This window comes from Takifugu rubripes, chromosome 16, assembly GCF_901000725.2.
Source record: "Takifugu rubripes chromosome 16, fTakRub1.2, whole genome shotgun sequence".
In the NCBI taxonomy this organism is placed as follows: Eukaryota; Metazoa; Chordata; class Actinopteri; order Tetraodontiformes; family Tetraodontidae; genus Takifugu; species Takifugu rubripes.
The window spans coordinates 11,152,873-11,175,726 of record NC_042300.1 but is presented as its reverse complement, the minus strand read 5'-3'; the positions used below and the strand labels follow the sequence as shown (position 1 = coordinate 11,175,726).

The following is a 22,854-nucleotide window of genomic DNA, read 5'->3' as shown; positions in this document are numbered from 1 at the left end:
CCATTTCCAGAACATTTTCCTTTTCAAAATAACAGTCGCGGTTCCAAAACACGACATTTAAGCTCTACATCCGTCGTCCTTATATTTATTCGAAAAATAATTTTGTTCTCCGATCCTAATAAATACGTATTGACGAGAGTGAGTGCGTTGGAGCGTGTTCTCCGTCAACGCCTTCGACGTGAGAACAGTTTGTTTTGAAAGGATCAGACAACGGCCGGAAATTGGGTCAGTGTTACACAGGAAGTGGTCGCCTGCAGCCAATGGTGGCGTGGAACGCAACTTTAGCGCGTAATTCAGTCCGTGCGTTAAGAGGATCTGTACGCGGGAAAGCAAAGCAACTGTAATGTGCCGAAAGAAGGGGCTTACTGCTCAGTGTTCCTCAAAAACAAAACAGTTTTGCTGCCGGAGACCTGGGATGCTTTTCCGATCTATTGTTGAGCGGGGAGTGGGCAGCCGGAGACAGAATGGTGAGAAATCAAATGGGTTCGGGAATATTGGGGAGGTTTCGTTGTTGTTCCGTGCAGATCGCCCTTATTAGCTCAGAATTACGATGGATATAACTTAATCTTCATGTTTCATGTCTGAAATTTTTTAACGAGCTACAAAAAAATCAATGAGAAACAGCTTTTAGAAAGAAAAAAACTAGTCAGACTGGATCACTAGATCACCAAAGACATCATTCGTTTGCAAATGGCTGAAACAGTATGGCTGGATAAGTTAGATAAACCACACTGAATGCAGTACTTTCAGTGTTATTTTGGAGTAACTGCTAAAACAGCAAAAATCCTGGTTGACTGGCAGTTGTACCAGTATATTAAAACTTTAAATGTGTGTTTAATAATATCTGTCCAAATAAGATTAAATCATTTTTTTGTACATTTTGTGCAAAATTGCCAGCTCTCTCTGCAGATACCTGGCACCAGTATCCCTTGACCTCTCTCCTAGGAGGCTACAAGTGCATCCGGCAGGATGAACACGTTTCCTACGGCAACCTGGGAGACTCTGTGCCACCATTTGGGCTGGCTTTCTCCTCTGGTAATCATTTATCCCACACAATCTCCAGATGAAGGAGACTTTAGCTGTTGCTTTTTATCAATCTAAACTGATGCGTCCCATCTCCTCCCATCTCTCAACAGCCCAGAATCTGCAGAATGTTCTTGCAGCAGCCAATGAAGAAGGGATCGTTCGCATCTACAACACAGACCGTTGTGAAAGCCCTCTACTTAAAGGTATGTGCAGAAGCTGTTTTTCTATAGATATATATGTACAGTATGCTGTCTGTGTCCACATTTGGGAAGTATCAGAAGCTGAGAGGCTGAACATGTCTGCAGAATGGCTGGCTCATGAGAATGCTGTGTTTGATATTGCCTGGGTACCAGGAGAGGCTCAGTTAGTAAGTATCATTCATTATCTCATAATACCTTCATATTGGATAAGGATATGGATAAAAAACTTTGTTGATCCCACATCTGTGAAATTACACGTTACAGCGGTAGCCCGTGGTGTACAATACAGAAAAGTAGTAAAAGAAAAAAAAAAGACTCTTATATTATGTACATTATGCAGTATATACAGAAATTAAAAATTATGTACAAAAGGAGTGTCGGACAGTGTGAAGAAAAATGAAGGTGCAAATAAGATGTGCAAATAAGACATTCCAGAGGTAGGATGATTAGTTAGTGCAAATATGCCAACCCTGGGTTATTGGTGCTACATTAAGAATTGTGAATGTTGAACAATCTGACGGCAGTTGGGATAAATGACCTGCGGTAACGCTCCCTTTTACACTGTGGGTGTAACAGTCTGCTGCTGAAGGAGCTGCTTAAGGCCCCCACATTGGTAACATTTAATATGTAAAGTAGTAGTGTTTAAGACTTAAAAGCCTGCCTAAGAATCAAAATGAAATGTTGCTTGTATCATCTAATTAACTGTCTTTGGAGCGTGTAGAAAAGGAGAAATTTGACTTTATCTTGGCACTTGGATACAAACAAAAGACAAAAAGCAGAATAGTAAGGGGTGAATTAATAATGCACGGAACAGATACAATCTGTACTGTTTTAATGTGGCATTTATGTTGTTGCCATCTTGCACTCATAATTTCAGCGCCTGTAAATGTTTTTTCTTCTTTATTTAGGTGACTGCTGCAGGTGATCAGATGGCTAGATTGTGGGATGTAAAGTCAGGGGAGCTGCTAGGCAGCTTCAAGGGTCACCTCTGTAGCCTCAAATCTGTGGCATTCACACCTGAGGAAAAAGGTAACATATCGCCTCCACAGACTCTACATGTTTTAAGGGTAAAAGCATACATTGTTTACAAGATAGAAAAAAAAGTCAGGTTTTAATAAATACAAGCAGCTATTTGTATTTATGAAAAACATTGCCTGGTTGATTCTCATTATAAGTTCTGTCTCATTTAACAGCTGTGTTTTGTACTGGGGCAAGAGATGGGAATATTATGGTTTGGGATACCAGATGCAGCAAAAAAGGTATCTATTTAACACTGAATTAGAGCAGAATTGGGGGATTTTTAAGGGTATAGACACCCCCAGTTTTTACATTCTGAAAACTTCCAAACATTTGTGACCGCTTTATGTTTCCTCATAGATGGTTACTACAGACAGGTCAAGCAGATCAGCGGCGCTCACAACAAGGCTGAGACAAACCCCTCAGCTAAAGCAAAGAAAAGACGGAGCATTTCACGCGGCATGGCCCCCAGTGTGGTGAGTTTCTTCAGTCGCTGCCCTTTTTCCCCCCCCCAAAAAATACTACAACGTGGTAGAAGCTGATTTTTAACAAGCACGTTAAACTTGCAGGATACCCTGCAGAGCGTCACCGTCGTTCTGTTTCAGGATCAGCACACCCTTATCTCCTCCGGAGCGGTCGACGGGTGAGGATCCATTGCTTTTCACATTCAGAAATTCAGAATGGCAACATGAAATGTTACGCGCAGGGTAAACAGGTATGCGCCATCGTTCATTTTGTTTCATATGTTTCAAACAGAGTGATTAAGCTGTGGGATCTGAGGAAGAGCTACACTGCGCACTATCATGACCCTGTCCCACTGCAGATATACCCTTACCCAGGATCTTGCACACGCATGCGGCTCGGTTAGTATTGACAATCCTGGACATCATGTAGAACCCACACACTAACAGTAAGTTATAAATAACATCTGTTTATGCATTTCTTTTAGGTTACTCTGGACTTGTCCTGGACTCTACGAGATCCAACATCATCTGTAATTGTACTGATGATAATATCTACATGTTCAATGTGAGCGGGGTTAAAACGTCGCCAGGTAAGGGAGGACTCCCCTCTGGCTGCTGTACACATCTGACATCTTTGCCAGTGCATCAACAGCTGGAACTACAGGCAAATTATGTTTGTTAGTTTTACTATAGGACGGGTAACACAGATGTATTAAAGCACCCTTTAAGTCAGCGTTTTTGGTCTGTGAAAGTCGTGGATCTCGTATTGGCCAAACAATCTGCGCCTAATCTGGCCTAATACTCTTGGACTGGAAGTCAGATAGGCATTTTGAATCCTAAAAGTCTCACAATATTGAAGTATTCTTGGCATTTAATGTCTTGTTCAGGCATTTTATACAAACATTCTTTATTTATTCTTTTGTCGCTGGATTATAATGGATCATAATCATGCTGCTTAATGTTCCTCCACAGTGTCAGTTTTCAGTGGTCACCAGAACTCCTCATTCTATATAAAATCCACTATTAGCCCAGATGACCAGTTCCTGGCTAGCGGTTCAAGCGACAATCACACATATATCTGGAAGGTATGTCCTGTGTTTTTTTTTTTTTTTAGCAAATAAAATAATCATTGTATTTCACCCATTCGTATTGAAAATGTTTGCATTGCAGATTGCTGACCCCAAGCATCCCCCCATGACACTCCAAGGCCACAGCGAAGAAGTGACTTCTGTTGTGTGGTGCCCTACAGATTTCACAAAGGTATGTGTACGACCCTGCACGGTTCATTCATGGAGATCACCTTCAGCATAACCTCCGCTGCTCTGCTGCTAGATCGCTTCCTGTTCTGATGACCACACGGTGCGGATCTGGAGGCTTCACCGAGAAACGGATGGAGAACAGTCATCTGTTGGTCAGGCTAACCTGGTGGGCTGGGCGCAGCCAACGTCTCCTCCAAGTAAGCTGTGCCACCATTAAATAACCTGACTATAACCTGACTAACCTGGCTATACTACACTTCCTGTTTTTAACTTGTATTGTATGACGTAAGATGTGCGATTGCGATAAACTAACATGCACTTCTGGTTCTGTAAAGGCGTTTTAGTGAAGGCTGAAACAACCCCTGCCAAGTCCCAGAGGACGGAGAGTCATGGCGGCGTAGCATCTCCCCAGCTTGCTGCCTGTGCTCCCAGTGGTGCTGCTCTGCCTCAGTCCTCCAGTACCACCTCACCTGTACCTTCTAAGAAGGCGGCTGTTCACCAGAAAACACCATCCTCTATCAAACAATGGCTATCACCAAGCCCAGGGTCTCCCAGCCAGGGCAGCCCTCCCCAGCGTCAGGTGCTGTGTTTGGCAGGCAACAGTTTTCCCACAGAAAGACGGGTCAAGCGCAGGCTGGAGACCGTTGTACCTGCAGCCGATCGCTGCTGCGGAGCGGACCAATGCGACGGTGTCACCGACCTTTACCCCGCAGCCAAGAGAAGTCGGACCCTGCCTGAACTCTGCTGCCCTGATCAAAAGAGTCAGGTCCACGTCGATTGTGACACCAAGGATAAAAAACAGGCACCGTTCAGACAGAATGGAAAGGAGAATTTCTCTCCAAAGCAAAGTGACTGGTTGTCAGCGATGGCCCAGAACATGAGGAAAGGTCAAGGTCCGGGTACACCCTGCAGCCCCAGTGCCTCAAAGAAAATGGAGGGAAAGGCTCCTGCTTCACCAGTACGTACAAAAATATGGACTTTCTATAAAAAACAGACTTTTTTCTTTGGAGTAGCACCATGTGTTTAAAAATTCTTACTGTCCCTATTTAGGCAACAGGGTAATTTTATTTCTCAAAAAGCAAAACACGCACACTCATAGTATTATAACCACACTGCAAATCAAATTGAATCCAAAACAACATTCAAAATTATTATGAAAGACACAGGCAATAGAGAACACATTCACGACTTCTCCTGTGGTGACTGAGGTAATTACCCGTTTCTCCTCTGCATCAATGGTCCGTTTGAAATGCACGGAATGTTTCCAGGCTGGAAATTCTAGCTCAACTATCTTCACTAGGACTCACTGCAGGAGTTTTTAAAATGACCCCAATGCACAGTTGTTTACTATGGCATGACCTGCAATTTTCCGAGCCATTATCTTGAATCTTGATGTGGATTTGATCTTTTTTTGCAGACCACGCGCTCCCCTCAGAACATGAAGAAGATCTCAATGTATTTCAAAAGAAGACCTCTGGAGTAATCAGTTATGTCATTCTTATTATTATATTTTTGACTTGTTCTTCTTCCACCTGCCAATAATCCCCCCCCTTCCTGAAAGAAATGCCAGACAAAAGTACACAACTCTGGCCTGTCAAAAATGAAAACTGTCTGAGTATTAATTTCCTTTGTTTTCCCGTCCCAGGAGGCAGAATCATTAAAACAGTTTTTGCATTTGCCGCCTACACAGTTTGCTGGTGTTGGGTACAAAATGTGCGCAACACTTAAAATGCATGTTTTTGTCTTTTTAAGCCACAGCAGCTCTGATTTGTTGCCTCAATCAGTCTAATATAAAGGACAGTTTCCGGAGCAACAATTAGAACTCGGATCCACATATTTGAGCATTTTTATGACGTCTGAGATGTAATGCTTCCTTCCTATGTTCTTTTTTTTTTTTTTTAAAGTGTCTTGGCCAAATGCTTTAGTTGTTTTCATATGTACAGAATAACCATTGTATTGTGAATCATTGCTTTGTATTTAACTGACAAAATGTTACTGTGGTCTGGTGTTTGCATGGTATTGCAACATTTCAGTTGTTTTGGTTAATGGCACAAAAGAGAGTAAAATTCATAACCATTTACTTTACTGGTCTCAAAGTTTATCTTTATCAGTAGCAACGTCTCTGTGTGGACTTTTGCCCTTCAGGTGAAAGCCATTAATACACTTAAAGCTGTAAACAGTTGTTTTTTTTCTTCCTAAGCTTTGGTAGAAGAAACACAGGTTTCCAAATGAGCATACCCCACATTTACCCGCATTTTTCTTTTTTATTTCCTTACAAAAGTCGGATCCCGGTTTGACCTAAAGTTATGTTGCGACTCTGCTGCCTTCCGGCATTTGTTTTCACGTGTCCCGTTCACTAGTCCCGTTTTCAGCGTCTCCTGATTGGCTGAAAGAAGTTTAACGCGTGGGTCGCCTCGGCCTGTGATTGGCTGTTACAGACGTCAGTCAATGACGCAACACTGTCAGGCCGCGGAGTCTCACTGAACCGTCAAGTCAGACGGAGATGAAGCGAAATGTCTGCGCCTCGGTGGAATAAACGGCCGCACGGCGTCCAGTAATTACTTCTACAAATGACTGCTCGTTTTAAAAAAGGCGCCGTGAACGCATGCGACGCTGTTTGGAAGTCGAGGAGCGTGGCCGAGTAACGGCGGATCGTCGGCAAACTTTTAAATGTTTCCCTTTCGGGCGACATTAAACTTCGTCGTAATTATTTGATCAAACTCCACGGCGAAGGGAGGCGAGGATCCCGAAGCAGCGTCGGAAGGCAAGGACTTGGCGTTTAAAGGAGGAGCGACAGAAACTTGACCAAGAAACTGAGGGGATTTTTTTTTTCCCCCTTTTTTGCAGCTGTTCAACTTTAACAATGGGTCAGAGTTGCGCTGTAATTTACTGTCGGGACATTTTAACCAACTAGCTACGCGCATTAGCCGACGCTGCTAATTGATTTATCGTGAGCATGCCTCTCGTTTACTTTGCAACAGGTCCAGCAAACACATCTAGGTGCTGAGTGGTGGCCTTTTACATCGCTCAAATAAGCTCGCTTTATACTACTGGCAACGCCATGAGCTGCAGGTCGGTTGGTTTTAAAGAGATTTGACGCGCCTGTGGGAACGAACATTCCTATAACAATCCACATTTTGGACACCAGCATCGTGTGACCATGTCGGAAAATCCAGAGCAATAAAGGACTTGGACCAGAGCCGAGCTCCGAGACGCGCAGCTGGCTTCGTGTTTTGGTGTTGATGCGACCCGAAGAGGAAACCTTGAATCTATCCTGGGGGATATATTAGCTCATCTGAAGTCTTCGGCACTTTGAGCATCAAAATGTCGGCCATCTCCGCATCGGAGAAAGTGGACGGGTTTACCAGAAAGTCCATGAGGAAGGCCCAGAAGCAGAGAAAATCCCAAGGCTCTTCCCAGTACCGCACACAGAGCGCCCCAGTTGAGCTTTCGCCGCTACCGCAGCTCAAAGGTAGGCTTAAGAGGATGAAGGTGTCTGCTGCTTAAAATAGACCATTGTGACGAGGGTGGAATGAGTATTCAGACTGTGCATAAGCAGCATTTGGTCCAAGCGTGCGTGATTTGTGCTCCAAAACGGCAAATATTTCATGCATTTGCGTGAACCAACCTGCAAAATATGGACGCATCTCCGTTCAGTCCCTCTGGTTATTTCAACACAAACTGATGCCCAAATATCAAGGCTGCAGCAGCGCAACCTCCGGAGTTTTGTCAATAGTGGAATTTCCTTTTCATTGTCTTTCAAGTGTGCAACTATAACAGTATTTCAGTTTCTACACGGGCTTACAAAGAGGTGATACTAGTGGGAAAAGCAAAAATGGAATGATCTGAGGGCGAGGAGCCTTTTGGAGATGCTGGAGAAGGACTGAGATGCGTTATTTCAATCACGTAACATGCTTTTTATTTATTTCAGCACCGAGCCGCTTCCTTCCCTCTTAAACATTCTGTGTTGGTCAAAACAAAACTAAAGCCAGCAGCAGGTTTGGGGCCAGCCTGTGCACTGGGGAGGTGTGTGCGGAAGATTGCACAATGAAAGTATGTCACCAGCCTCGAGTGAGCTTTTGAGTACACACAGCCCAGAGAAACATCAAGTAAACCAGGAGTGTGTGGGATAATGTGAGTGACGACTGTTGGCAGGCCACACACTTCTCCGCTGGAGGTTTTCCCCTCTTGTGAATTAGGCCGTGCGTTTTGTCGACCGACCATCCGTCCGTCCGTTGGGCTCCTCGTATCCCGCGTAAGGCCGGTGGAACGTGTCTCAGCCCAGCAGCAACGGTGCGCACGCTTGCCCCGCATCGTGTCTGGCTCTGAAGTGCTTCGCCCCTTCCAAACCTGCCAAATTCTTGAAAAAGAAATGGCTTCACCAAAACTTCCACCGTACTAGACACCTGTTGTTGGTTGTCTTTCAGTAACCAGTGGTACATTTGTGGATGCTGTGTGTATTTAGTCAGCAAACACAACGGTGTGTTTTTCCATTGTGTACTCATGCAGCATGTTTACACAAACTGTTTTACCTCGTACATTAAAAGCTGTTGTATCGATTGACAGCGTTGTTCTTGTTTAGCTAAGATGCCAGAATAGTCCACCATGCTCATTAAGATAGTATTATTCATCTCTGTTCTTGGTATGGTCATGAGGTTATTTCCTTTTTAAACTGATAAATCACACAGCAACAAGTCAACACATGGCTTCGCCGCCTCCATTTAATGGAGGGCAAAGTTGAACTTACAAGACTTGCCTGGTCAAGTTGCCTAGAACGAGGTGAGGTAAAATGATTCAGCACGATGGCCGCCCCATTTACAAGGTTCTAAGCAGGGAACTATCTGAAATATGTATTTGGAGCGTGTGGTTGGTTTGTTTTGGGCAGCATTATTTCCCAAAATGGCTGAGTGTCTCACATCGTAGGACATGTTTAAAGACTCTTCCCAAGTTGTTCATTTCATTGCTTGGAAGTCTGTGTGTGTGTGAGCGAGTGAGAGAGTCGTAAGTTATTATTGGCAACACTCAAGTGTTGACTGTGAAAGAGTTGCTGGCAGAAAACCGCTCAATTAAAGTCCGACACATATAGCTTTAGGGGCATCTGTGTCCGTGAAAACACTAAAATATAGCTCCTCTATATAGACGGTGAGGGGGAGCAGAAATCGTAGGTTAAATCTCAAGTTAAACAGAACCTACAGTAACCAGTGGTTTCTAGTTAATCCTTTATTGTCGTTCCCACTGGACCGTGGACAGGGTAATAATTGCCCATCATACCAAACATGCCTCAAGTTATGCACATGTGCATTTTAAGATGGCACACAGGGTGTGTCATTTACTATAGTTAGAATTCTGGAAACACACATATGCTATAATGTTGGTCCCCCCAACCCCCAAAAAAGGTCCCCCCCAGATCGCTCCACCATGATAAACTGCTTTGTGCTGTGATTGGGCTCCAATTGTTCAATGGTCAGACTATCTATTCATTAGCTTGTGCTTCCGGCGGCACCTTTGCTCGATTCCTACTCGTCCTAGCAGCCGTTGCATTCTGGATGCGCCGCGTGTGCAGGTGTTTAATCCTCTGTTTCGTCTGTTTTTAGCAAGGAATCGTCTCTGGTTTTAAAAGTGCAGGCAGGGAAACGTGCATTTGTGGAGAGGTGAGAGTGCTTATAGCTCGCTCCCCGTGATAGACACGAAAGATGAGTCACGCAGCCATCACCCTTGTTGCCGTGGTAACCTGAAGCCTGAGAGTAAAGTGTTTTAACTCGTTTATGCTTTTCTTTACTGCACTACATTTCTCCGTTAAATAAAGCTGCACCCGAGTTGGTGCTGGTGAAGTCATCATTTAGCCTAAAACGTATTGATTTTCGTGGACACGACTTGTTCCACCCCCTAAAGTCCTCTGCTAACGGTCTATTTCAGTATTTCTTGGACAGCCTGTTTTATTTTTACATGATGTTTTGACTTGTTTGAGGAGCGAAAAATCCAAATCTATTCAACGTGCAACCATAACGGCTTGGACTTTTAGCCAGTTTTGACCAACCTTGATGCCCCCCCACTGTGTGTTCATGGAAAACCTGTCAGTTGCATTGGTGTAACGACTGTGTGCCAGAGGTTGTTTCCACCGCATTTGCCAGCATGCAATCAATAAATAAGTTTCCATCAAAAAAGGGGGTAAAGATTTAGTGATGTAACGCAGGCGGCGTTGGTCACCATCTGCCTGCTGATGTCAGCCGTGACCATGGCCTCCGGCAGGCTTCAGTCTACCTCCAGCTTTGTATCCAAACCTGCTGCATCCACTGTAATTGCACCGTCTGCCATCTGAAGACAGGTTGCACCAGGCACCTTCTCATAATAAGCATCTGTAACCAAGGCCGACGCTCACAAGGAGAAAACACACACGGTTCGGTGTAATATCTATAATTTCCTCATGTCTGTGTTTCATACGAAGGTAAACAGTGCCTGTGTGGTATCAACATATTGTCTTCACACACAACAATTCTTAAACAATCTGCTTTGAAAACACAGTTTTTCTTTCTTAATGATGCCTTATATAATGTTATAGTTTTATAATGTGCTCTCACCTCTGGCTTTTCCTTGTACAACAATGACACGGTGAGAAAGAACATCCAAAAACATGTATGATGTGTCGTTTTCTCATCAAGTTGCTCTTTGTTCCTTTTAGGAATGGGAAACCAGCATTAATGCAAGACTAATGTTGACATTTCGGAGCATAAAACCTCATGTTTAGCTTCCCTTTGCCTCCGAAGTGCAAGCTTAAACTCGGCAGGCAGATGTGCTGAGATCTTTGAGTGAGGTGCGGGTAGGACGGTGGCAGCCTTGGGCCTTGCGAGGGTTATTGCAGCACCGTCCCGACCCCCCCCTTTGGGCAGATCACCTGACATACTGCTTTCTCAGAGAGTGCAGCAAATGTTCAAATGGGAGAAGAGCACACAGAGGCGGTGTAAGTGAAAGGCCGCCGGTGGCTCGTGTTTCAGGGGATTAATACTCCTGAATCCACTGCGTAGTTCTAATACTCTCAGTCGCGCAGGATGATTGTTATTTATGAAACTACTTCCGCAGCTCCACGAGGTTACCGCCCATTTTAGGCCTGAGCTCGAGGTTTTACGTCTGTTTTCACGCAGGCTTGTGTAGATGTTTTGCTCTTAATCAGCAACACGCTTACAGATGTCGCTAAAACCCATGTGTTGACCGCGTGTTGTGTTCCGCGCGCGCATGCTCGCACTAAAACTTTAAAGTGAACGCTAAGAGACTTTAGAGTTGCGTGTTTTCTCTTTCCTTCCCTTTTCTTTACCTTCTTAATGTCTTATTTGTTCTGCAAACATGTCCTCCCTCCCTCGCTATCACAGTTCATATCAATCCCTGAACATCTGAGTTACAGGGCCCTTATTTGTACTTTGCATTCACTATTTCACGTATAAACTGTTCCAGTCATTTCCTAATTGTTTGGTTGGGGTTCTGATGTATTTTGCCAGCATCATTTTAATGTGCACTCCAAACAAATGGGCAGCTAATGCTATACATGTGTTGCTCCTCTTATCTAACCAGTTTAGCAGCTACGGCCTGACCTTCTCACTCTTATGCTAGTCATGTATTAACCGTCATATTTGGTCCACAGTCACTCCTATTTTTTTGTCACTCGCTGCCTCAAAACATCGCACATGTTTGCAGAATTAGCACACACATCAGTGTCCGTGTTCAACTCCAGCATAAACGGCTAAAGACAACAGTGTGACTAAACTACTACACACTTTGTACCGCTCTCAAAGGGCCACGCTAGAGCTCCAGTGCACCAATAATCTGTCACAGTTCGGTGGTCACATGACCTGCATACTTTCTTTCCTTTGTTTTGGTACTTGAGGTGCTTGTCCTATAGTTCCAGGAATTGTTGATGCGTGTGAAGTTCTTCTTGCTTCACCTGGTGACAAAGCTTGTTGGTTGGTTTTACGAGCTGCCCCCTGCCGCTACGCAACATTTTTAAATTACTTAAAAAGTTAGTGAATTTTACTTCACTACTTAAATGGGCAAAGCGTACCTATAATGCTGTATCTTACTCCTTTTTTGTGTTTGGACTGCTATTGACAGCAGATTGCATTGTTTTAATGTTGAAATTTGATTTATTTCATCACTCTAAATATGTGTAGATTTGGAAACGACGCCGATGGGTGGGATAAAAACCTTCTCCGCGGGTATGAAATGAAACGGGAGGACAGGCTGTGACTAAATGTTTGAGCTACCTACAGCAGTTTCGGGGGTTTGTTGTTATTCACCCTGAACACATCAGCTGCTGTGATTCTGATCCCGAAGACAAACCCGCAGCATATTCTGAGACTTTTGCAGAAGCCTGCGAGTCACTCGTTATCAAAAAGACCTTTTGAGTGTTAAAAATAAGTGCTGGTTTGTTAGTTTCCAAATGCTTCTGCTGTTGAAAGCGCTTTGTCTGCTTTTAAAGCTCATCTGATTTCTACAGTCTCTCAGATGAACAGTTTCATAACCCGCCATTTTGAACGTGATGATAGAAATGTGTTGTAGGGTTTTATGGACGTTGCTCTTACGCAGACATCATCCCTGTCCCGTACTGGTGCATTCTGGGTAAGTTTTAGTAGGTGCAGAACATCACTGGATGAGATACATCCCCTCATCTCTCTCCTCTCTGTCTGTTTTACCAACACAATACGTCACTAACTAAAGTCTGGCTAACTGTCCTGTCCTCTGAGCATGGACGTCTATACACGTCTATATTTGCAAAACCTTTTGACCTTTGGAGCAGTCATAGCGTGGCCTTCTGTTACCAGCTTTACAGAGAGGATCCTGTGTCTTCAGTGATGGGTTCCGCTGCCTGGGAATAGAACATCCCTGAACATGGTGTTTAGCATCAGATGGTGTGTCATTGCATTTCTGAATGGCTGCTACGGGCTTTTTATAGCTTTGCTGGGGTCAGGTTTGACAGCTCTAACAACCCCGGACGCACTCTGTCTAATCTGTACAAGGCTTCACAATCAAAGCTGAAAATGACCGAGCTGCTGGGCGTCCGGGACAGGTGTGCGATAAGATCATTGGTAGGAAGTCATAATAGATGCACAACTCTCTAAGAAGGTGCTGCGGTACCGTGTGTGCACTGCTGTGTTGGGACTACACCCCGAAAGGCTTAATGCATCAACTGGTCTCTAATTTATATCATTCACATCATGTCACCATAGAAAGTGCAGAAGGAGGTTTTTGACTTGAATGCTTTGGCTTGTGTCCTTCCAGATGCCCCCTCTACAGAACAGCAGGAACTGTTCACCCAGAAACTCCAGCAATGCTGCGTCATCTTTGACTTCCTGGACTCGGTCACAGACCTGAAGAGCAAGGAGATCAAGAGGGCCACGCTCAATGAACTTGTGGACTATGTCTCTACCAACAGAGGCGTGCTGGTGGAGTCTGCATACCCGGAGATCACCGACATGGTGAGCACGCTCGCTGTTCTAGCCTAGTGGAGAGGCAGCCGCTTTGAAACCCAGCGTAGGGCATCTTTGATGCTGTGTATTTGTAGTGATGGTGCAACTGCCCCCAACAGCCTCCCACGGTGTTTGAATGACTCACGGACAACATTTAGCACACAACAGTCACTACTACAGTACAGCGGTGATTCACAGCAGATCTTCGCCGGTGGAGAGGAGCACATCCACAGTTGCCCTCAGGCCTCCCGTGGAATCTAATAACTCATGACCTTTTTATTACTAAAGTTGATTCAGATCAATACTCGGTTTGGGTAGACGATGGCATGTGGCAGTTAAAACGGGTCACCAGAGCTCCTTTTACCCCTCATTCGCACGTGCAGCCGTTCCTCAAAGCATCTGTGTGGACTTCTTGCATGTCAGAGCCAGGATTGATTTTCTGCTACATTTGCAGCCGCAGTTGTGGTCACGCTTCTCGGAGCTTGCCGAGATGGCTGGCTGATAAACGACGGCCATATTGGCTCCGTTGGGACCTTAAAACAGTATTGGGATAGCTGTTGATTTATGCCGCCAAATGCCGAATGGAGCTTTGAATCTTTGACTTCAGGCTATTTCAGCAGCCTTTCGGGCCTTTCTCTTGGGGAGGGCGGGTGTTTTGTGTTGCTACTTGCCTGTTGCACCACACCCAACAGGTTAGGTCACCAGTGTTATCGCCTGTGCCGCTTGTGTCAGCTATTTCCATCCAGTAACCAAAACCTGCAGTCAGCTTAATTTAAACCTTTTAAATGTTGAATTTGAAAGAGACTAAACAGGCGTTCGTTAGGTGATCTGGTGACCTTAAGTGCAGTGGAGGCTGCTTAAAAGCTCTTTTAGATATTCTGGTCTTGGCCTCACGTGATGAGCAGGAGGTGAAAGGTCGACCCATCCACCGAAGGTTTGGGTTTGGGGAATGTCTTCCTCATCGGGGTCACGGAGGACATGCGTGACTTTCCTATACGAATTCTGTTAAATAGCTTTTTTCTTCACTAGAGAGTAAATTAATTACTTCCAGATATAAATTTTTGCCTTTTATTTGTCTCATTTTGCCAGAGAGACGCGAAGCCTTAATGTAAACGGAACAGCTCCCACGTGCGTCTGCGGGTGTGTGCGGATGATTTACATTCAGCCTCACATCCTGTCCTCTCTGGGCCCTTTAGCACAAACAGACAGTCCCCTGGAAGAGGGAATCACTTTGTATTTGTCAGGAAAAGGCAGTTCAGCGGGTCGGTTGTCGTTAACCGATGGAGTGGAGGTGTCGGAGGCTGCAGGTTTGAACATCACACAGTTGTTTTCTTTTCCTTTTCACGTCAGTACAGCCGCACTTTGGGCTCAGACTTCTCTAAAATCACAGGAAATGCACAAACAAGCGGACGCCAGCGTAGAACAGCAGTGTTGAGCTGACGGGCATTTCTGAACAGCTCAGTCAAGCTTGAAGAGAACAGCCTACAACAGCACCGCGCTAGAAAATAAAGCAAAGTCATCTGTTGTTCGGGGGAGGGGGGCTGAACATCTGCTGTCAACATTTGATTCAAAGACGAGCGTTTGCATTTGACACCCGTCGAAGGTCCGAGTATCCAAGTTTCATTCCGCTTTCTCTTCTCGAGATGTCACTTTGCACTAGTGGGGGTCCAGGCCTGCACCGTCTTCCCGGGCTTCCCTCATTGCACTTGCAGCCAGCTCAGATAGCGCCCTGCAGAGCGCCGCTCTGTCAGTATTTGGGCCTCTGACAGGTTTTAAATATCCTCGCTACCTTAATCTGTTGCGGTCATTTGGATGTTTCCAGATGCCAATAAGTAATTTGATGTTGTCTTTATCACTTCAGCATTCATCCAGCCACATAATACCAGATTTTCCAGCTCCCTGCAGCTCTGTGCCACACTCAAATTTACCCCTGCTAAAAATAACAGTGGGGTGGAGGCGGCGGGCACCCGTGTTCAGTGATTGTCTTTGGCATAGAATGTTAAAAGGGGACTAATGAAGGACCTCTAATGGGTTTTGGAGGCAGCGGTAAAGATCAACAGTTAAATAATAGCGTGGTCAGACAACTGCAGCCAGCTTGTAGCCTTCAGATGCCAGTTTTAATCTATTAGAAAACGCTCAGAATGTCAAATTCTCTTTTCCAGGCCAATAATTAAAGCCCCACCAACATCAGCTTTTCCCAATAAATCAAGCCACGGGATCTGGAGAAGCAAGCTTGCACATTATCTTTTACACTTTTGAGTTTTTACACTCTTTAAACACACGCGTGCCCACACAGCACAAGGGCATGGGAAGAATCGAACCAATAGTATCTTGTTTCTGAGAGCAAAAATCAGGATTTAAGAGAGCCAAGCTGCAGCATTAGTCACTGATGCTCATTTTCTGCCCCTTGGGGGTATGATGGCAGGCTTACAGCCACGATAATAAAACAGCCATTAAGAGCTCACTCCCAAGTGAGCTTGTTTTGTGTATGAAATGGTAATCATTTTTCCTCCCTCATTCAGATCACCACCAACATATTCCGGACTCTTCCACCAAGTGAAAACCCGGATTTTGACCCAGAGGAGGATGAACCTACCCTAGAGGCCTCCTGGCCTCATATTCAAGTATTCATCCTCTTCCACTCCTCCACCATTGTGCACATTGGTTGTGTAAAACGTGTTTACATCTGTTTAAAGATGGAATTTGCTCTGTCTTCCAGCTGGTCTACGAGTTTCTTCTACGCTTTCTAGAGAATCCAGACTTCCAGCCCAGCATCGCCAAGCGCTACATTGATCAGAAATTTGTTTTGCAGGTTTGTGTCTTCTTGTTTTATCGCCAAGTTTGGTTATCAAAGGAGAAAGCTCCGCCCCTTTAAAATGGGTAACACAGGGGGGAAAAAGAAAAAGTGGGCCAGAGAATAGCTGAGGTTTCTTTCCCAGCACATCATGGGGTGTTTTGGGTGTGCAGGAGCCGGGCTGCCTCTCTGCTAACTGCAGTTCTCTCTTGAGAAGCCACACTGATGCTGTTAATGGTGGACCACAGGACCTGGAATGTTGGCTGGGCCGCATCTGAGGTGCCTGAACCAACTTTCCATGATGCGAGTGTGTCGTAGGAGAGCTTTAAATAGCTGTATGCTCCTGCTTACTCCTCAGGTCCAGAGGACTGTAGCCGCAGAATGAGATGCAGACACAAAAGCTCCCATTTTATGTACATCTACAAACAGCTTGTGTCTGAATGATTTCGCCTTGGGGTTATTTTCCTGGTACATCTATTATCTATAATGACATGCTTTAGTAATGCTCATCCTGACTGCTGCTGCCAGACCAGCAGCCCAGGCAGAAAACAGCCTCCGACACACTTCAACAGCTCCACGTGGAGCAACGAGCAGAACATGTGGTTGGACACAGGGCTGAGGTGCCTTTAAGGTGGTTTTAGGATTACCACTGGACTCTTAATGCCAGCGTATTTCTGCCAGTGATCTGGTGTTTACACCCTAAACACCAACCCGAATGTCCGTCTGTACGTCGGGACACAAGTTTTGTGAATCTGGTTAGTAACTCTCGGTAGTCAGGATCTAAAATTGTTTTCCCTGAAATAAAATCAACTGAAAGTGCAGCTGAACCAAGTGCCAACGGGCTGCGTTGTCACACCAGTGTCAGGTGGAACCTGAGGCCGTGCGGGAAATAAAACCTGTGGTTAGCTTCACCGCCATGCTAGCTGAGAGCTGTTGCTGCGCTCACATGGTTGCGATTGTTGCTCCTTTATCTCCCTGCGAATAAAGTCGGAATCTCTGATTATTTTTTTTTCTCTGCTGCCTTTAAAGACTTTTTTTGTTGAGGAATATCTATAAATACTTAGTCAATAACCTTTTTCATGGGTCTAAAATCCACATGATAATGTCTGTGTGATGTGTTTGTTACTTACTTTCTTCTCTTGTCCAGTTTATTTAAGAAGCCCGTTCGACTTCTTAGATGCTGGGATATTCTGGGAACTACCAGCCACAGTCGTCAGCACATCACTTTTTTCTATACAGCACATCTTCACTGATCCATAGAGCTACGACAAGTGAAAATCCAAATATTTTGAAGGAAAAAAAGGGTCTCTTTGTAACCTAAGATGTGTTTTATGTATTAATGTCTGTTCTCGCAATTTTAACTGAAATCTCTGATAATTACCTGCTGTTACGGTGCCTTTTTTTTGATTCACTGCTTTAAAATAACCTTTAGTTGACCCTGCTGTGTTCACTTACTGTGGCAGTTAGCTGTGAAGACATGAAAAGAAGCTCCAATCCATTATCATTCCTCTTTTCTCTTATTTTCAGCTGCTGGAGCTGTTTGACAGCGAGGACCCAAGAGAGAGGGATTTTCTCAAGACCATTCTGCATCGGATATACGGAAAGTTCCTGGGGCTGCGGGCCTTCATCAGGAAGCAGATCAACAACATTTTCTTGCGGTGAGCAAAATCATTGACATCTGCTTCACATGTAGACTTTAATAAAGAGTTCAGAATAGTTATTACAGTCTGGAGTGAACAGCTGTTGTTAGCAAACCCGGAGGATGGCGAACACGGAGGCCTCAGATGTTCAGTGGGCTTTAGGTGAAATGGCGAGGAGGGGCTCTCGATGTCATTTCCAACAGGCAAGGTGGCAAAACGGTGCGCCCACTTTGGCCATCTGTCACCCAGGGTAAAAATAGCACCACGGTTGTCAGGCGCCACAAACCACATGTGCGTGGCGACACCGACCAAACAAAGGAGATGAATAATGCTCCTCGTTAAATCGGTGCAGTCAATTACTGTCACCTCACCAGCGTAAATGGCGCTTAAACGAGCGGTCAGTGAAGGCACCGGTGGACGGCAGTTATCCCTGAGTGAGAGCTTCCCGTTGGCGGAAACAGGAAACTGTTAGGACATGAGGCGGATGGGAAACGACTTAGATTCCCAAAGCAGCGCAGCAAAGCTTTGAGGCACGGCTGCGGTTTGAATGAAAAGCTTTGAGTTCACCTTTTTAAGCGTTTCTCTTCCGCCGCAGGTTCATTTATGAAACCGAGCACTTCAACGGCGTGGCTGAGCTGCTGGAAATCCTGGGAAGGTGAGAAACGCTTGGATCGTTTGGGCCCGACGGTCCGGATTTTCTATTAGACGTATCAAGTCACATCCTGCTTCCATTTTGAAGTCATTAAAAACAATCTTATTCCTTCAAGGCAAAATCTAACGGGAGTAATTGATGTGTTTTTCTGTGTAAAACTTCCTTTGCTTTACTCGGCTCTCAACATGTCACGTGTTCATGAGGCCTGCCTGACTTGGGAACCATAGAATCTGATCTCGGCATCATCGATTTGTGCTCTTTGATTTAGTTTTGTCTCTCCCTGTCGTGTTTGTTGTCTGTTTGCAGTATCATTAACGGGTTCGCGTTGCCTCTGAAGGCAGAGCACAAGCAGTTCCTCATGAAGGTGCTCATTCCGTTACACACGGCTAAATCTCTGTCCCTTTTTCACGCACAGGTATGTGGAATGCTCTTTACTGTCATTTACACACGCTTGAGATTAGCTCTGAAGCTGCACTGAACATTTGACACAGAAAATAGAGCCCTGAGGAGATATTTACATTTATCGCCTGTGCTCTGGCGCCCCTGGTGGCGTTCAGGGGGAAATGCACCAGTTCAGCGGTTAATGTGGATCAGTTTTTAGTATATTTGTATATTTTTATGTCAAGTACAGTATATATTAAAAATGAATTGATGTCCTTTGCACAATATTCACACCTTTTATATTTTCTTCTTCCTCAGCTAGCCTACTGTGTCGTTCAGTTTCTTGAGAAGGATCCTACGCTCACTGAGCCGGTATTTGTTTTTCTTTATCACTCCTACTCAAAGCACAGGGCCTCAAGCTCTAAATTTGTATATGGTGTATAGAAATACTGCTGAGAGCCACCCACAGAAACACTGCAGCAAGGTTTAAAATGGACTTCCTGTCATCTGTGCAGGTGATCCGCGGGCTTCTTAAGTTTTGGCCTAAAACCTGCAGTCAGAAAGAGGTAATCTTCCATCTGTCGCTACGCTATGCATCAGCGAGCCGCTCCTCACTCTGCCTCTCGCATCGCTTTGCTTATCGTTAGGTCATGTTCCTGGGGGAAATCGAGGAGATTCTCGACGTCATCGAGCCGTCGCAGTTCAAGAAAATCCAGGAGCCGCTGTTTAAGCAGATCTCTAAATGTGTGGGCAGTCCACATTTTCAGGTACTCACATGACACACCCATCACACCACTTCTAGGTGGTTCTCGTTAGAGTGCTGGAACGAAGGACTTTGTTTCCTATTACTGTGACTGAAGAATTCAAAGTGTCTATTATTGGTTGGACTTCTTCATGTCAGCAGTGTCACTTTTCTGGTAGGTTGCAGAAAGAGCTCTGTACTTCTGGAATAATGAGTACATACTCAGCCTCATCGAGGAGAACATTGACAAGATCCTTCCGATTATGTTTGGGAGCCTGTACAGGATCTCTAAAGAACACTGGAACCCGTGAGTACCTTTTGGTTCAGGCGGTATGTTTGACTTGCTAAATTGCTTTGATTTCTTGGTTTCAACACACAAACTACGTCGGGGCGTTGCCACAGATTTGACCCAGTTCACACATTTAAATCAGGAAATCCAGATTCGTGACACACAATTCTGCTCCCGCAGCATTTCAAACAGGACTGAACCCTTTTGTTCATTTAAAGAAAATATAAAACCTTTAATAGTGATCCTAATGGGTTGATGGAAGGATCCTGTCGCACGGGACGTGCAGGTGACCTGGACATTTATCATTCTGTAAACGTCTGCAGTCACCGGCTGTGGTGTAAATAAAAGTCAAGAATTACTGTAGAATAAGTTTCTTTTTGTTTTATTATGCTACACTTTGTGTATGTCCAGTGATATTCACGTATGCTGTGTGGGTGTTTAGTGACAACTGTGTGTGTGTGTGTGTGTGTGTGTGTGTGCGTGTGTGTGTGTGTGTGTGTGTGTGTTTCAGGGAAATACTAGGCCTACATTTGGTGTTTTTTAAATAGACCTCTAATGCAGGCAGGCTAATAACATTCAACTAGATACTTTTAGGTTATTTACCTAATTTAATCATGCTAGACATGAATGCGCTGTGTTTGTATGAACAATTATTGGCCTTTGAGGGTTTTCCCATCATTTACTAATTTGTTTGTATTCAGGCTTGATTTTCATCACCTAATTGTCTCCCGCTGTTTCGCAGGACCATCGTCGCTCTGGTCTACAACGTGCTGAAGACGTTGATGGAGATGAACTGCACGCTGTTCGACGGGCTGACGTCCTCCTACAAAGCAGACAGGCAGCGGTGAGGGACACTGGACCCACTGTCCAACTGCACACGTCACACTTTCACTCTCGTTATTCGGCAAACAGTGACACCTAGCGGTGGGACGGCAGCACGCGTTTTCAAATGTCAGGCCTGTCCTGTGATTGTGTGAGCCCTGCTGAGGATCAGTGTGCGGTCAGTGTTTATGTGTGAACTGTGACCTGGACAGGGAGAAGAAGAAGGAGCAGGAGAGGGACGAGCTGTGGAAGAAGCTGGAGGAGCTGAAGCTGGACGGCTCCACACTGTTCCAGAACAACAGTCACCGACTTCTGAGCGCGCAGAACAACAGCAACAACAGTAATAACAACGACAGCGGCACACAGGAGAGGTGCCCGCCTGCTGCCGCCGTGGACAGAGACGCCGATCGGCCCGACGGCAGCGCGGTAGCCGGCGAGAGTCCCTGTGCCAAATGACAGCAGGCGTCAGCGTTTTATTCCCTCACCCACAGAGAGACGTATTGCACTCAGCAAGACTATTAAAGCTTCTTAGAGTGGCCTAAAACTCCAGCATTGCTTTGGCAGGAAGAAGAATATTTCATCTTCAAATTATTTTTGGATGTTCTAGTGCAAAATGTATGATAAATCTATTGTCTGTCTGAGCAAAGCTATACCCTCTCACATTTAGATTCTTAACTGAAAACAGTGTTTGGTTTTATTCCTTTTATGATCCAAGGGGAGGAAATGAAAAGACTTAATTTTCTGACTGTACAAGCCCAATAGCTATTTAGATAAGCATTATTTAAATATGCTATCTCCTGTGGCTGTAAACGCTGGACCTTATTGAAGTTTGTGTGGCAGATGGGACCACCATTGTGTAGATATTTAATGTTCACATCGCGGACAGAGCGGGAGCAGATCGGAGGGGCTAGAGGCCGCGAGGTGCTTAGATAAATAAAGGAAAATTAAAGGAGACCTAAAAATGATCTGATGTGGACTGAGATGACTGTCTGAGCCTCCATTAGTGTCATATTACAGACACCGGATTTATGCGTCGGGTGTAGCACGTTCATCCAGCATCTAGAAGAGGGAAACCAGGTAGAGAAGCTGATTTTATTGTTCCATTCAATCCACAGACACGTGATTCTAGCCAGCTACAGAATGAAATATAGAGCACAACACACATTTTTGAAAAGACGTCTAGTGGAATTTTTTTTTTTTTACCTGGATGACAGTGAAAATTCAAAGGCACTTGTGCGTCCACCTTTAGAGGACCGTATGTCATTAATACTTTTGAACATAAATATAACATGGAACTATGAATTGAATGCATGCTGTGAACACTGTTTCCCAGTCATGGAGCTAACGTTACTACCCACCACCTCCATTTAAAAATCTTTCACCCAGGACGGACAAGTTTGAGACGGGACCACCAAAAATAAACCAAACCCAAAACCTGCAACCCAAGCCTCTTAAAAAGTAAAATTGTAGCAGGAGAAATTGTTCAGGTTTCTGTTTAGTTGGTTGTTTATCCATATTTGAAAGCCACGAATGTTGACACAAAGTATAAAGCACAGTGTTAAAGGAAATTTTTCATTTTTAAAAGTGACAATTTCCCCATTTTTCCAGTTTAGACTACAGGATAAGCTATTTGATACAGTCTCCATACAATAAATGAGTGGTTGTATTTAGGGGAGCACTGATTCTGGGAGTTACCATGTTTATGTTGAGGCTGTTATAGCGACAGTGTTGCAGCTCTGCTGCCACCTTGTGGTGTTTACTGAGCCGTGCAGCTGCGCGTCGCTGCTGATCTCTGAGTAGCTCCACCGGCCTTAATAGTGACTCCTGCTCAACACAATGCAAAATACTTCAAATATAATGAACCTTCGGGTATTTGCAAGAAAGCCACATGTATTTATTATATAGCGTATTTATTCGAGAGCTCTGGGCGGTGACTAAATAAATATATTAAAATAATAGTTTGGGACAGCTGGATTAAACCATTCGAAACATCAAGATCTTGAAAATGCTGTTTATTACGTGCAGGAACCATGTCTTTCTCACCTAAATTTAAAATGTTGGTGATCCTGATGCCTCTGCAGGCCGCTGCAGTGTTACTGAAGGGTTCCTTAAA

At 44.7% G+C, this 22,854-nt stretch overlaps 2 protein-coding genes across 2 annotated transcripts; both read left to right on the top strand.

Moving 5' to 3' along the window:
- The first annotated feature begins 274 nt into the window (after positions 1-274).
- Positions 275-7,215, top strand: dtl (denticleless E3 ubiquitin protein ligase homolog (Drosophila)). The gene is made up of 15 exons (XM_011612215.2): positions 275-467; positions 898-1,035; positions 1,137-1,229; positions 1,332-1,393; positions 2,135-2,255; positions 2,420-2,485; positions 2,604-2,719; positions 2,813-2,886; positions 3,000-3,106; positions 3,193-3,297; positions 3,680-3,792; positions 3,878-3,967; positions 4,040-4,163; positions 4,302-4,924; positions 5,384-7,215. Exons 1-15 carry the CDS (start codon positions 344-346, stop codon positions 5,447-5,449), a joined length of 2,022 nt encoding a protein of 673 aa, XP_011610517.2. The 5' UTR covers positions 275-343; the 3' UTR covers positions 5,450-7,215.
- ppp2r5a (protein phosphatase 2, regulatory subunit B', alpha isoform) lies at positions 6,444-21,706 on the top strand. Its single transcript, XM_003971847.3, has 13 exons — positions 6,444-7,438; positions 13,234-13,430; positions 15,944-16,045; positions 16,141-16,233; positions 17,743-17,873; positions 18,451-18,510; positions 18,814-18,922; positions 19,207-19,260; positions 19,404-19,454; positions 19,536-19,655; positions 19,810-19,937; positions 20,662-20,763; positions 20,954-21,706. Exons 1-13 carry the CDS (start codon positions 7,291-7,293, stop codon positions 21,195-21,197), a joined length of 1,539 nt encoding a protein of 512 aa, XP_003971896.1. The 5' UTR covers positions 6,444-7,290; the 3' UTR covers positions 21,198-21,706.
- The last annotated feature ends 1,148 nt before the right edge of the window (positions 21,707-22,854 follow it).